The sequence below is a fragment of the Dinoponera quadriceps genome, unplaced genomic scaffold (genome assembly GCF_001313825.1).
Source record: "Dinoponera quadriceps isolate SergipeBrazil2010 unplaced genomic scaffold, ASM131382v1 scaffold3061, whole genome shotgun sequence".
Lineage (NCBI taxonomy): Eukaryota > Metazoa > Arthropoda > Insecta > Hymenoptera > Formicidae > Dinoponera > Dinoponera quadriceps.
In genome coordinates, this window is record NW_014557306.1 from 55,067 (window position 1) to 68,251 (window position 13,185).

At 35.2% G+C, this 13,185-nt stretch overlaps 5 protein-coding genes across 9 annotated transcripts in view; 2 read left to right on the top strand and 3 right to left on the bottom strand.

The window, feature by feature from the left end:
* Position 1: 1 nt before the first annotated feature.
* Positions 2 to 550, top strand: LOC106748968 (glutamyl-tRNA(Gln) amidotransferase subunit C, mitochondrial). The gene has a single exon (XM_014627936.1). The coding sequence runs from the start codon at positions 2 to 4 to the stop codon at positions 548 to 550; it is 549 nt and encodes a 182-aa protein (XP_014483422.1).
* LOC106748996 (DNA polymerase subunit gamma-2, mitochondrial-like) lies at positions 382 to 2,276 on the top strand. 2 transcript variants are annotated; one of them, XM_014627984.1, is made up of 3 exons: positions 382 to 470; positions 972 to 1,554; positions 1,677 to 2,276. In XM_014627984.1, the coding sequence occupies exons 2-3, from the start codon at positions 997 to 999 to the stop codon at positions 2,109 to 2,111; spliced, it is 993 nt and encodes a 330-aa protein (XP_014483470.1). In that variant the 5' UTR covers positions 382 to 470; positions 972 to 996; the 3' UTR covers positions 2,112 to 2,276. The 2 variants fall into 2 exon arrangements, with proteins under 2 accessions (XP_014483470.1, XP_014483468.1); XM_014627982.1 differs by lacking the exon at positions 382 to 470 and having other exon boundaries at positions 532 to 1,554.
* A 99-nt stretch (positions 2,277 to 2,375) lies between these two features.
* Positions 2,376 to 3,797, bottom strand: LOC106748997 (ER lumen protein-retaining receptor). The gene is made up of 3 exons (XM_014627985.1): positions 3,514 to 3,797; positions 3,159 to 3,348; positions 2,376 to 3,071 (listed from the first exon to the last, which is right to left on the bottom strand). The coding sequence occupies exons 1-3, from the start codon at positions 3,602 to 3,604 to the stop codon at positions 2,714 to 2,716; spliced, it is 639 nt and encodes a 212-aa protein (XP_014483471.1). The 5' UTR covers positions 3,605 to 3,797; the 3' UTR covers positions 2,376 to 2,713.
* A 1,789-nt stretch (positions 3,798 to 5,586) lies between these two features.
* LOC106748984 (cyclin-dependent kinase 9-like) lies at positions 5,587 to 9,375 on the bottom strand. The gene is made up of 7 exons (XM_014627954.1): positions 9,240 to 9,375; positions 7,150 to 7,231; positions 6,973 to 7,063; positions 6,641 to 6,807; positions 6,289 to 6,521; positions 6,058 to 6,208; positions 5,587 to 5,889 (listed from the first exon to the last, which is right to left on the bottom strand). The coding sequence occupies exons 1-7, from the start codon at positions 9,344 to 9,346 to the stop codon at positions 5,587 to 5,589; spliced, it is 1,134 nt and encodes a 377-aa protein (XP_014483440.1). The 5' UTR covers positions 9,347 to 9,375.
* A 2,034-nt stretch (positions 9,376 to 11,409) lies between these two features.
* Positions 11,410 to 13,185, bottom strand: part of LOC106748974 (cyclin-dependent kinase 9-like) — a 3,432-nt gene continuing 1,656 nt past the window's right edge. For all 4 annotated transcript variants that reach the window (XM_014627941.1, XM_014627945.1, XM_014627943.1 and 1 more), the window contains 4 exons: positions 12,925 to 13,091; positions 12,525 to 12,763; positions 12,306 to 12,453; positions 11,410 to 12,137 (listed from right to left, as the gene is read on the bottom strand). In XM_014627941.1, the coding sequence (XP_014483427.1) occupies positions 11,826 to 12,137; positions 12,306 to 12,453; positions 12,525 to 12,763; positions 12,925 to 13,091 (866 nt within the window). In that variant the 3' untranslated portion in view covers positions 11,410 to 11,825. The remainder of the gene's footprint in view (positions 12,138 to 12,305; positions 12,454 to 12,524; positions 12,764 to 12,924; positions 13,092 to 13,185) is intronic.

Consider the following 13,185-nt stretch of genomic DNA (forward strand, 5'->3'; position numbering starts at 1 on the left):
CATGGACGTTTTACGACGAATTCGGCAAACCCACAGAACGCTCGTGAATATTCTTGTCCGCCGATCTAACGCGATTGCATCTTTCAAAACGTACTGCACCTTGACGAAGGTACAGACAAAACCACAATTGGTGGAGAATAACAAGTTCAATAACAACAATAACAAGCAACAGGAATCTTGTACACCTGTAACTATCGACGAGGCGACGATCAGAAGGCTCGAGAAGCTTGCCTTAGTCGGCATCGAGTATAAGCAGAGCAAACGAGTACTGGAAGAAGCGGTCGCGTTTGCCGAGCGACTGCGACAAGTACACATCGACGAGACGGTGCGTCCTATGTACAGTATCCTGGAGAACGAGCATATTCATCTGCGGGACGACGTGACATTACCGCACGACGTCAACCACCGATGTGAGATTCTGAAGAACGCCGCAGTACTGGAGGAGGAATATTTCGTGGCGCCTTTGACAGGTAAATATAGGATCAAATATATTCCACATATCATTTACAATGTGATAGCAGTCTTCAAATACTTTCCACGAATACTTTGAAAGTGGAAATATTCGCAATATGATTGAAACTTCTTGTACTGCAAAGAAAAGTGTGATTCTATCAGATCTTTGACGAGATTACATCACGAATATATTGTGGAACATGACATGGTATCTTATAATATTTGAAGTATGTATTGATGTTATTAAACTTAACGCAACAAATACTTGTAAAAGGTTTAATTACATTTCATGAGGTTACAATTACAGATGGTATCTGATATCATTTTGTGCACATTTGATTCTACATGCGATTATAGCTCTTTGTAGCCGTAAGTCATAGTTCTTCGCAAGAATGCGAAATAAGTTTGTGAACTTTATCAGTATATCTTACTCGATCTTAATTGAGATGATACCTAACCACTGAGTTGATAAATATCCATTGTTGATTATATATTGTTGAATTTGGTTTCATGCGTAGCAAAAAGCAAGTTTGGTTCAAAGGAATGAGCCTGGAAGCTGTATTGAAGACCGTCAGCCCGTATTTCCTCGCACTGTCCGAGCGTGGTTTCACGTACGGGCCTCAGGGCAGGCTGCTGCTGAGGAATCTCGAGGAGTACTGGTTCACATACTGTGTCACGATGCCACCGTACAATGTGTTCCCGTGCGACACCTCAATGAGCGACACGTTGCAACAACTGCAGAGCACCTCGATGGCCAAGGACGTGCCGTTCGCGCTCGTCACGCTCACGACGACTAAGAACGTAGGAGCATGGAACGAATCATTGGTGAACGACATCAGCTACCGGGTAGGGTCGCACAGAATCGCCAAGATTAACGTGATCACCGACGCGCTGAATTCGAAGAGTCTTCTGCACAACAAGCAGAGGGAACGCAAGGTATGGTGGCGTAAATTCGCCCAGTGCCCCTCGAGATTCGTGCTCGCCGAGGCGAAGAAGGTGAAAAATCTCGACGTGACGGAGATACAGGCGCGATTCCCCTTCGGCAACATCACCGTGGAGACGATCACGCATTATCCCGTCACGCGCAAATTGTATCCTCAGGTACGATGATGACACAGCGCTTTCCCCCTCCCCTTCTCCAACGAGATATCAGTAATGACATTACGGTGCAAATAAAGAGAAAGATAAAGGAAGAATTACTTAAACGGAATATTTATTTACAGACTGAAAGTAGTAAAGATAATGTCGCGGACATGCATATGGTCGAGCATGTCGCTTCTTTAGACTGGGGCTGCTTGGCTCTACTCTGCGACAGTCACATGTCGGACAAATCAAGCAGAGCGTATATTCATCCTAAATTATCGCCGTACAAAACCACATTTCGCCTAGAACGAGGGGAGAACGAAACTGCATCGGATTTAGAAGACTTAAGTCGCTTCGTGCTGTACTTGAACAATATGCTCAGGACGAACGGGATCCATACCATATTGACGAGTACAGACCAAGTCGTAGAGATGTGCCTGATACCATTCGTCGTATCTGTGGATAGGACTAGTCTCAAGAATGGCATTGTGCACGTAGAGAACCCCACGATGGCTCTGAAGGAGCCGGTCCAAATTACCGATCTGGTGGAATATATTACCACGTGCTGTTCTTGAATGGCACAAATCAACAGCGGATTTTCCAATCAATGCGTCACTTCGTGAGATATATATATATATATATATGTATATATATATTGGTATCATTATCACTATATTTACTTACTGAGAGTTACAACAATATAAACTGTAAATATAAATGAAGAATTCTTTGTTTCTATACATAGCTTTCTTCTTTCTGTGTAATCCCCATTAATGTCGTCTAAAATTTCTCGAATTTATAAGTTAAACTGCACTGAACATGTAAAAGACATGTACCGTGACAGGTGTCCAGTTTATGCTTCATAGCGTATTATGATACAAATGGAGTACGAAAGAGCAAACACAACTTAGCATAACGACCTGTGACACGCGGGAAGGAAACGCAGCATCGCCTGAGGGATGGATACATGGGGGGGGGGGGTAAGGAAGGGTTACAGGAGGAAAGATGCTGCGAGACACTCCGACACTCGAGCGAAAGACGTACACTCTCGCGAGTATGTGCATTCCTCGAGCCTCCAGGATGGCTGGAGTTGATCTTGGATTTATCGGCGACGCCGGTAGAAAAACAGGCAGTCGAATGTTTCTTCGATACGAGAGGACGATACTCTTAACTGAAGCTAAGCAGGTAATTGTAGCTTCTTGCCTTTGAGTACTTTGGTAATGTAGAGGTAGAAAAAGTCACAATATAGAACCGTTTGCACCAGTCCGGCGACTATGGCAATCAGGTCGTAGTGATCCTCGGCGTAGTAGCGGTAAACCCAATTGAACAGATACAGGCCTCTATATGATCCTAGTGCGAACAGATAATGACTGGTGATGCTCTCCGCCTCTCCTGTTTTCGAGACCAAGAATAATTGTGGCAATATCGCCACTGATTCGAGGTAAATGCTGAATGTCCACAAGACCTCCACGACGGACAGTTCATGATTGATCAGTAGCGCCAGCACGAATGCAGGTAAAATCAGGAATTCAATTCTGCGACAATTCATCCGTATGTCACTGGGCGCGTCAAGCGTGGCGAATTTAGCGGTCAAGCATACTCAGAGAATGTGTGATACTTACCTAAACGTATCGTGATTATGATCGTACGTAGCTTTGAATTTGACGTACATCAAGAATACCGTAGCGAGTGATGCTGCGATAAATACGATCTTCATAAACGTATTGTACGCCGAGATGAACGTTGTTACCAGGTCGAGGTAACGACTGGTATAAACAATCGCGAAGAGAATCTGCGATTTGCCGCTGATACCTGCGAACGAATCAAACACTGGTGATTGTCGTTGGCCGATTGACGCGTCGACGGTCACTCGATCGTAATGCAACATCGGCGCGCTCGTCCGCTGCTCAGTCGAGCAGCGAGGACGCGCTGCGTCCGCCGTGTGTAAAAACTACACGAACGGCAGGCGGCACTCACCGGCGCAACTCCGCGTCTTCCATATCTTCAAGAGGAGTATAATAATAGCTAGGAGATGCGACAGGTCACCTAAGAGCCGGAATATATTCATATCTGCGACAGTGGGAACGTAATTCTACGTAAAAAATGCGAAAGCGACAGCTCGCGCAACTCGGCTCCCCAGCAGCACACAAATATGACGTGGCTTCGGCTGCGGCTGAAGCAGATGGCTGACTCCCCGACCACAGTGCGAATACACCACGCTAGTGGAGCACCAGTGGGAGTTTGAGGTTCCAGGTGCTCTTTCGCGAGGAACACGACGGCAGTTTCATTGGCTGCGTGTTATCTTGGCAAGACGTTCACCAAACACCGATTAGGGGTCTACAGGAAGTGGAGGCCCTCTCGCGGAGACCAGCGAACTACGCGAATAAATTTGAGGCTGATTCTGCATATCAGTCGCCTTATCGCAAAATCGCAAAGAAATTGACCAATCACAGTTGACTACTCTTGACCGCAAGGAAAATAGTTGACTGTGATAGGTCAATTTCTTAGGCTTAAAACTTAAATTCTCATTGTACATTCCGCTTAAAGGTCGTTCTATATTAGTTGCAAGTCAATCACAAGCAGACGCAACGCTTGTTGCAACAATTAATCAGAAGTGTAATCAATGGTATTATTAACGCTTCCGATTGGCTGTCACATTGGCTGTTATATTTGCTAAGCGTTGAATCTAGTAAAATTTAGTAACATATTAGAAATATATGTAATAGCGTTTTGATATGTGAACATCTAGTACGTTATTTGAGCTTACTAAGTTCAGCAAGAAAGTAAGCACTGTTGCAGACTTAAGAAGGCTTAAGAATTTCGCACAAATTTCAGAATCATTTTGTAATTAAAAAGAAATATTCCAAACAGAAGAGTCAAATTAGTAAAATGAAAAATAAATGACAAAATGACAGTATCATCATTTATTTCTGACTCCATTGGTTTGCAATTACAATTAAAAAATACTTTTCAAGATAAAATATTTAATAAATATAAAAATAAATATAAATATCTAATAAATAGATTGAAGCTAACGATGTATAGTAATAGTAAAACTTCAAATAAAGTTATAAAAGATCATCGATTACATCTTATATTATTTTTTTCTTACCTGCGCATGTACGAAAAAAATATCATATGGTTTAATTTGAACCAAAGCACAGCAAGTATCAAAGTGTCCTATTCTTCAAATGGTTGTATATATGTATAATACCATTGTGCATAAATGCCATTGTGCAGCTATTTTATGATACGATTATAGCTGCGCAAAGACACATACGCACATATACGCGGGCACATACGCACATATACGCGGGCACATACGCAATTATTTCAAGAATAAGGACTCAGATTTTCTGTCTTCTGTCTTAAATATGACCTTTTTAATTTGCACGAACTAATGAATACAAAGGATAAGAAATTTGGGACATGTTTTTATATAAAATATTCATTTTTGATTAATAAAAAAACGTTTAATTTCAGTAAGTTTTACATATATTTTTACTATATATATGTTTTGATACTCGTGACAAACATTATATAAATACAATATACATATATATATATATTTACAAATATATATATATTTATACATATATATATATTTATTTATTTATTTATTATATAAATACAATATATTATATATATATTTTACTCGTGTAAAATTATATATATATATTGTATTTATATAAGATATATTTATATATATTTGTGTGCATATATTTATGTATATAATGTAAATTAATAGAATATATCATATATTCTAAGTATCCTGAAAAATAGCTTTACTAATAAACAGAGCTGACTTCCAAATTCATCTTTAAAGTTGATTAAATGCGTAATATTTCAGTCTTAAAAAAAAAGGGGAAAAAAATCAAAATTATTGAAGTTAACTTTTTTTCTCTAGACGTTTTTTTCTCAATCTAATTTAATGAGCGAAATCAATTAAATATTGTTGATTTCTTGGTATGGGGTTAAAGCTGCACCTTCCATTATTATACATAAATAATGGAAATACAAGGCAGTTTAAACATATTGAAATAAAATATGCTAGAAGACACGATCATGGAACTCACTTTCTGCCTCACTACTTGTAGTAGGATTCCCTGCTTCGCCAGGTTGTTGATGACGTACGCAACCGGGTCGCCTCGGAGGCGCCAAGTATTCAAACATGCTCTGAGTATGTTGTGCTAGCATCTTGCTAAGATCGCACGGCATCGGATCGGACCAGAAGAAATCGTGATTTAATGACTGATCCGCGTTGATTCTCTTATCAGGATCAAGGGTGAGTAATTTATCCAACAAATCGCAAGCGTGCCGATCCTTCAAGTACGGCTTCAATCTATCCTTGACCTGTACGAAATTGTTAAAAATTAAATTCAAACAAAAAAAACCTTATTGAGAAATTTAAAATTTTAAAAAGTACAGTGTAAAGCAAAAATTCGTTTTACAAATGCTTTACTATATAAATAATTTCACGAAGTGCAAGATGATACAACACTGAGTTCCGCTGAAATCTACCTTTCTCTTCTGTCCTTTAGGAAGGTCCGTTGAAGCTTTAAAAAAACTTAAATTTTCGACACCGGGCCATACTTCGGGTGTTATCGAACCGCACAACTGTGAAATCAATACAAGCTGGTGTTGCTCAGTGCTTCCTTGCATTATAGGCGATCTATGGATTTTAAATAATAACATTTAAAATATTATGAACAATAATTGAAATGTGCACTTTATTGTAAATAATACACATACCTTGTCCACATTTCGGCCATGATACAACCGGCACCCCATAAATCTACAGGCGGTCCGTAATTTCTATCACCGAGCAACAGTTCTGGTGGTCGATACCATAGAGTGACGACTCTATTCGTATAACGATGAGAATTTTTTATACTGAGTGCTCGTGCCAGACCAAAGTCAGCTAACTTTAGTATACCATTTTTTGTTATTAAAACATTAGCAGCCTTCATATCTCTATGCAAAATCTGTGAAAAAAACATAATCATTATGTTATTTGTATTTATCATGTAACTATTATTTGTATTTATTATGTAACATCGTTGCCGTCGTATTATTTTGGAATACCAAGTATTGTATAATTCACCTTATTACTATGAATATAGTAAAGACCATTTAACAGTTGTTGCATAACTTTCTTAATCTCGCCTAGATTAAATTTTACGTTCACATTTGACAACAAGCCAGCCAGGTCGTGTTCGCAAAATTCAAATATCAGATAAAAAGTTGAGCGATATTGATTATGCTGGGTAGCTGAAAACATATCACAAAATTAATTCAATTATATGTAATTATGTGAAAGTTACAAATCTAAAAATTTAAAATTACGTAACTATACGTGTTTAACATAACTACACAACCATCGTCATTTGTGATTACGATTATGTAAGAAAAAATAATATAATCTGTAGTATTTACCTCGTGTTCTACAAATCTCTATAAGTTTTACAACATTTTCATGGTTTAGCAATTGTAATATCTTTATCTCTCGCAATGCTGTAATAGGAAACTGCAACAATATTTCGTGAAATGTAATATATATTAAGGAAACACTGAACAAAGTATTTTCATGTCAGTCATATGATATAAACTTACTCCTTCTTTTTCATTTTCCATCAATATTTTTTTCATTGCAACAAATTTCTTATTATTTTTGTCCTTCGCTTTAAACACTTCTCTGCAAAATAATAATACATAATAAAATATAAAATTAGACGCCGACATCGAATATATATCACTTTCTATTACATGTCTCTGTTATAAATCCAACTTAACACGCAATATGTACGAAAGACTATTAACTTTGATGACAAGCTATTAATTAATTAATTTATTTATTTATTATATATATTATTTATGTATAAGACTTTTAACCCTTTGCACTCGAGGGCTCCGGAGCAGAGCCATTTAAAATTTGTCTTCAAACTCGAGGACTCCGCTATGGAGACAATGCAAATAGCAAGAGCGGAATATCCTATACACAATAGTTTTTACGATTTGTCTTTGTCCTTATGTTATGAACTGAAAGTTATTTGCATTGTCTCCATAGCGGAGCCCTCGAGTTTGAAGACAAATTTTAAATGGCTCCGCTCCGGAGCCCTCGAGTGCAAAGGGTTAATATATTGAGTATCATGCTAAATTTACACCTCTCTCCTAGTAGGCCTAAATTCTCGATATATTATATTAATGATATTTTATTGTTTCTATTAAAAATTCTCATATTTAGTAAAAATAGTAAAATACTTAGTAAAATCATCATCCACAAAAGTAAAGTTTAATTAGCTATATGTATATCAAGTATATCTTAGAAAAATGAAAAAGAGACGCATTTTTCAAATACAAAGAAATGTTTATTGATGGAAATAACGTACTGTAAAAATATAATTGAAAATAAAAAAAATAGATATGTACAGCTTTTATAAAAGAAAAAAAACATTCAGGTAAATACTTTAGGAAAGAAATTAACAATATGGTTCAATAATGAGTAAAGTACATTTTGTGATACATTGTAAACAATCTGAAATAAAGCATAATTATTGTAGTTCTTTTTCATATTTTTTCTGCATGTTTAGTTCGACTTAATTCCAATAGTGTTCCTATATGCACTGGCAATATGCTAAGTGTCTATAATATGTGTAACATAAACTGTAGATTTCAGTATTGGCAGTGAATATGCCTTCTTTCTTTGGTATCATCCAGTCCAAAAGTTAAGCGAATTTGCTTCCAGCAGGAGTGACCCATTTATCATGATAAGTTGAAATATTAATTAAAAATAATGCAATATATTGGATCTTGAAAATATGAAATTTCTTTCTTAACAATTATGTTGAATACATTTTACATTAATATATTTAAGTAATGACTTAAATATATTAGTGATCATGGGATAAAGTCAACTTTTTTTAAGAAACTGAACAACAAATATAACATTAATATAGGATTAGCTCTCTCGACACACTTGTATATGTTCCATCATTATTAATTATTTGTAGTATTTATAATATATGAAAATTATTATTAATTACTATTAATAATTATTATCCCAGCAAACATGAAGTAACAGTTATATAAATGTTAGTTGTAATTTTCTACTCAATAATATAACCGTTGTACAACACACGTATTAAATAATAGTTATATTATTGAGTAGGAAATTGCAACTAATATTTATATAACTATTACTTTATGTTTGTTGAGATTATTAATTACTATAATTAATAACTATTATTAGTTCAGTAAATTTGTCTCGTTTGATCTAGCATTCCAACATAGTATTCAATAAATATACATATAACTTGAAAATATCGCAATAATTTATATAAAATACATATGTACATATGAAATATGTTTTCAATGAAAACGTTTAAATTATAGCACAATATTACAGAAAGAAAATAATTTCAACAATGAAACTTTTACATACAACGCATGTTAATACGTTGGATGTTCAACCTTTAGATCGAACTGGGCGTTTTCTTTGTATGGCACGTTGTTTTCAAGTATATTTGCTTCGATTAAAATTAAAAAATATGCCATCAGGGGGTCAGATTTTTATATATAGCTGCACCCAACGTGTTAAATTGTACTTGTTAAGTAAAAAATTATAACATTAATGTAAATTATTCACTGCGATATAATGTTAATGTAACCTGAAACACACACGCAAGAAATGTATTATTACTCACCCAAAAGTTCCTTGTCCAATTTTGGCGACTTTTTCATATTTCAAAGCTTCATCGCAATGCGGGAATTGAAATTGCTCGACATACTTCTCCTTTTCCTTCTTATTCATTGTCGCCGTGTATATTTTATTCTTCTTCAAACGCCTAATTCAGGAATCGGGAGAATAAGTGGAGAAACGTTTAGAACAATGGTAAGAAATCGCGCGATATGCGAGATGTAATGCGCATGAGTAACTAACGCTTCAGCTGATCACGTGACTAATCACGTGACTAAAACGGATGCGTCATGCTTGCTATGTGGCGGAAATTTGCACGGTAACCAATAAACTTCTAGTTCTTATCGAAAAACGACATGTTGATTGGCTACTGCGCAAACTTCCGCTGCGCGGTAAACGTTGCCGCGTCTGGTAGGCAGAAACGATAACAACCACAAACTCATGTTTAGATGCAGCAACAAACGTTTCTTGTAGTCTACATAATTTTTAATATTCCTTTGTTAATATTCACGTTGATATTTATATAATAAGACTGTAAACGCAATAAATAAATAAACTTTTTATTTACAAATTTCTGAAATTGTTTCTTATGGAATTTTCGATCTGCTAACTTGATTTGACTCGGACAGCGTTCCACTAATCTTTTCAATACTGCAATCTATACTTCAAGTTACGTATATTATAGTTCACAATACTCTAGCAATTAGCGGAACGCTGCCCGGATCGGTCGAGTCAGCAAATCTAAAATACCATTAAATATAATATATCCTCTTCATTTTTATTAAATTAACGATAACATTAATATAGCTAATTTGGTTAAAAACTAGAGATTGCAAGCTTTAAAGTACTTTTTGAACGATCTCAATAGTATCCTTATTGCAAAAGTTACAGCCTGCTGAATTTCGCCTATATTTTATTGGAGTGGAGAGTACTTCTGAGCAGTCCTTGAGTCATACTACTTGAGAAATAGAAGTACTTCTGACTCCATCGTTTAGTCATATCACGACCTCAGTTTCTCGTTAAGTATAGTGGCGGCTCGCAGCGGAGATCCAGGAACTAAATTTCAGAAATAACGGGTCTAATTTCCAATATTAGAAATAACGAGTCTACGGAATTATTAGACCCGTTATTTCTGAAATTTAGTTCCTGGATCTCCGCTGCGAGCCGCCACTATACTTAACGAGAAACTGAGGTCATGATATGACTAAACAATGGAGTCAGAATTACTTATATTTTTCAAATAGTATAACTCAAGGACTAGTCAGGCATACTCTCCACTCTAATAAAATATAGGCGAAATCCAACAGACTGTAACTTTTGCAATAATGATGCTATCGAGATCGTTCAAAAGCACTTTAAAGATTGAAGACTTTAGTTTTTAACCACATTAGCTATATTAATGTTAATTTTCATAAACATTTTTCGAATTAAACGAAAAATGACGACTGATCAATTTCAAACTTTCGTCTTTCAGTTGAGTTTTCAGAGCAAAAAATTATTTGATTCGAAAATGTGATACAGGCGTTTTAGAGAGTTAAAGAGAAAACTTGTACATACAAGCGCAAAAATGGTAAGAATGACATTATTGGAATAATAATGAAATATATATATAATATTCGTTTTGCCGAAGAATTATAATAAATCACGTTCATATCTAATTACAAACAAAACTAAATAATGATCGATGAAATAACAAGAATCCATTTGTATAATCGATTTATTAACGTATTCCTGTATACATTTTACTAAAATTCATATCTTTAAGAGTATTCATCATATATATATATATATAGTTAAAATGTTAATTCAGTCATTTGACATTAGCTCTCCGCATTTCGCAACACCAATTAAAAATCTCTGTATTTCCAATTATCCATGAAAATATAATTAAAATGTTATACACATCAAAGAAAATAAATCGAAATACAAAATTACGCTACATCGTAACAGGGCAGACTTCGTGAGAATTTGAATTGTATAGGTATAATGGGAACCAAATTTCCTGTCCTGTATGTGACATTTTTAATCTACACAGAATTCCTTGTGTGAAAATACCCACATAACACATATATTTAAAAGATGTCTCAAAGATGTCTATTAGACATCTTATTGTCTCAAACACATCTTTACAACGTCTTGATGTTCTCTGGATAAGGTTAAGAAATCTGGGACATATATTATTATGTAAAATATTTAACTTTAACGTATAAAAGAATGTACAAGATTTCGACAAATTATACATACTATTGTAATGTTACAATACTCATGACAAAGGTTATATAACACACATACTCTAACAAATATTATAAAAATTAGCTTTTACACTAAAAAGGTATGTTCCTAAATTAATTTTTGATACTGATATACTAAATGTAATATCTCGAACTTAACGAATATGCGAAAAGAAGAAAAAAATCAAAAGGTAACGTTTCTTTTTTTTTTCTAAACATTTTTCTCAATTCAATCTAACATAGTAAAAATCAGCTAAATGGAGTTGATTTCCCGGCATGAAATTAAAGTTAACATTTCATTCTTGGAAATAAATAACAGAAATGCAAGTAACACATTTTTATGCATATTGAAATAAAATATGCTAGAAGACACGATCTTGATATCCACTTTCCGCCACAGTCGTAGTAGTGGATTTGGTTGCTCCGCCAGGTACTTGATGATGCGGGTGACGCATGTGACCGGGTCGTCTTGGAGGTGCCAGGTATTCGAACATACTCTGAGTATGTTGCGCTAACATCTTGCTAAGATCACACGGCATCGGATCAGTCCAGAAGAAATCGTGATTTAACGCTGAATCTGAGTCACATCTCTTATTAGGATCGAGGATTAGGAGTTTATCCAACAAGTCGCAAGCGTACGGATCCTTCAAGTACGGCTTCAATCTATCTTTGACCTGTACGAAATCGTTAAAAGTTAAATTTCAAATAGAAATCCGTGAAAAAGGAATTTTGATCTTTGAAAAGCACATAAAGCAAAAATTCGACTTGCAAATGTCTCACTATTCAAGCAATTGCACGAAGTGCAAGTGTTTGTATAATGCTGTGTTCCGCTGGCTCCTTACCTTTCTTTTCTGCCCCTTAGGAAGATCCATTTTAAGAAACAGTTCTAAATTTTCAACACCAGGCCATACCTCGGGCGTTATCGAGCCGCATAACTGCGAAATCAATATAATCTGTTGTTGCTCAGTATTTCCTTGCATTATCGGCGACCTATGGATTTTAAATAACATTTAAAATATAACGGAAGATCATTGAAATGTCCATTGTACTAATATACGTACCTAGTCCACATTTCGGCCATGATGCAGCCCGCACCCCATAAATCTACGGGCGGTCCATAATTTCTATCACCAAGCAGCAGTTCTGGCGGTCGATACCAAAGAGTGACAACTCTATTCGTGTAACGATTAGAATGACCATTTTTCGCACTAAATGCTCGTGCCAGACCGAAGTCCGTTAACTTTAGTACGCCATTTTTTGTTATTAAAACATTAGCAGCCTTCATATCTCTATGTAAAATCTGTAAAAATAATATATATATATATATATATATATATATATATATATATATATAAAATTTTGTGTGTGTGGTATTATTAATATTATTACTATATTTATCAATATTATGCAATACCATCGTCGCCAACAATATTTTAGAAAATAAAGTACTATGTAACTTACCTTATTACTATGAATATAATAAAGACCATTTAACAGTTGTTGCATAACTTTCTTAATTTCCCCTAGACTAAATTTTACATTTACATTTGACAATAAGCCAGCTAGATCGTGCTCGCAGAAATCAAATACCAGGTAGAAAGTTGAACGATACCGATTATACTGGGTAGCTAAGAACATGTTATAAAATGAATTCAGTTATAATTATATAAAGATTACAAATTAAAAATATATGCTTGCATAAATATACATGTTTAACATAAT

What these genes read in the sequence shown, in the direction of transcription:
- LOC106748968 (XM_014627936.1), top strand. Translation starts at nt 2, where the DNA reads ATGGACGTTTTACGACGAATTCGGCAAACCCACAGAACGCTCGTGAAT.
- LOC106748996 (XM_014627982.1), top strand. Translation starts at nt 964, where the DNA reads ATGCGTAGCAAAAAGCAAGTTTGGTTCAAAGGAATGAGCCTGGAAGCT. An exon ending in CGCGCAAATTGTATCCTCAG is followed by an intron (nt 1,555 to 1,676) that starts GTACGATGATGA and finishes ATTTATTTACAG; the next exon opens with ACTGAAAGTAGTAAAGATAA.
- LOC106748997 (XM_014627985.1), bottom strand. Translation starts at nt 3,604, where the DNA reads ATGAATATATTCCGGCTCTTAGGTGACCTGTCGCATCTCCTAGCTATT. An exon ending in GAAGACGCGGAGTTGCGCCG is followed by an intron (nt 3,349 to 3,513) that starts GTGAGTGCCGCC and finishes ATTCGTTCGCAG; the next exon opens with GTATCAGCGGCAAATCGCAG. An exon ending in CATAATCACGATACGTTTAG is followed by an intron (nt 3,072 to 3,158) that starts GTAAGTATCACA and finishes GAATTGTCGCAG; the next exon opens with AATTGAATTCCTGATTTTAC.
- LOC106748984 (XM_014627954.1), bottom strand. Translation starts at nt 9,346, where the DNA reads ATGAATAAGAAGGAAAAGGAGAAGTATGTCGAGCAATTTCAATTCCCG. An exon ending in AGAGATTTGTAGAACACGAG is followed by an intron (nt 6,808 to 6,972) that starts GTAAATACTACA and finishes ATATGTTTTCAG; the next exon opens with CTACCCAGCATAATCAATAT. An exon ending in ATGGCCGAAATGTGGACAAG is followed by an intron (nt 6,209 to 6,288) that starts GTATGTGTATTA and finishes TAAAATCCATAG; the next exon opens with ATCGCCTATAATGCAAGGAA.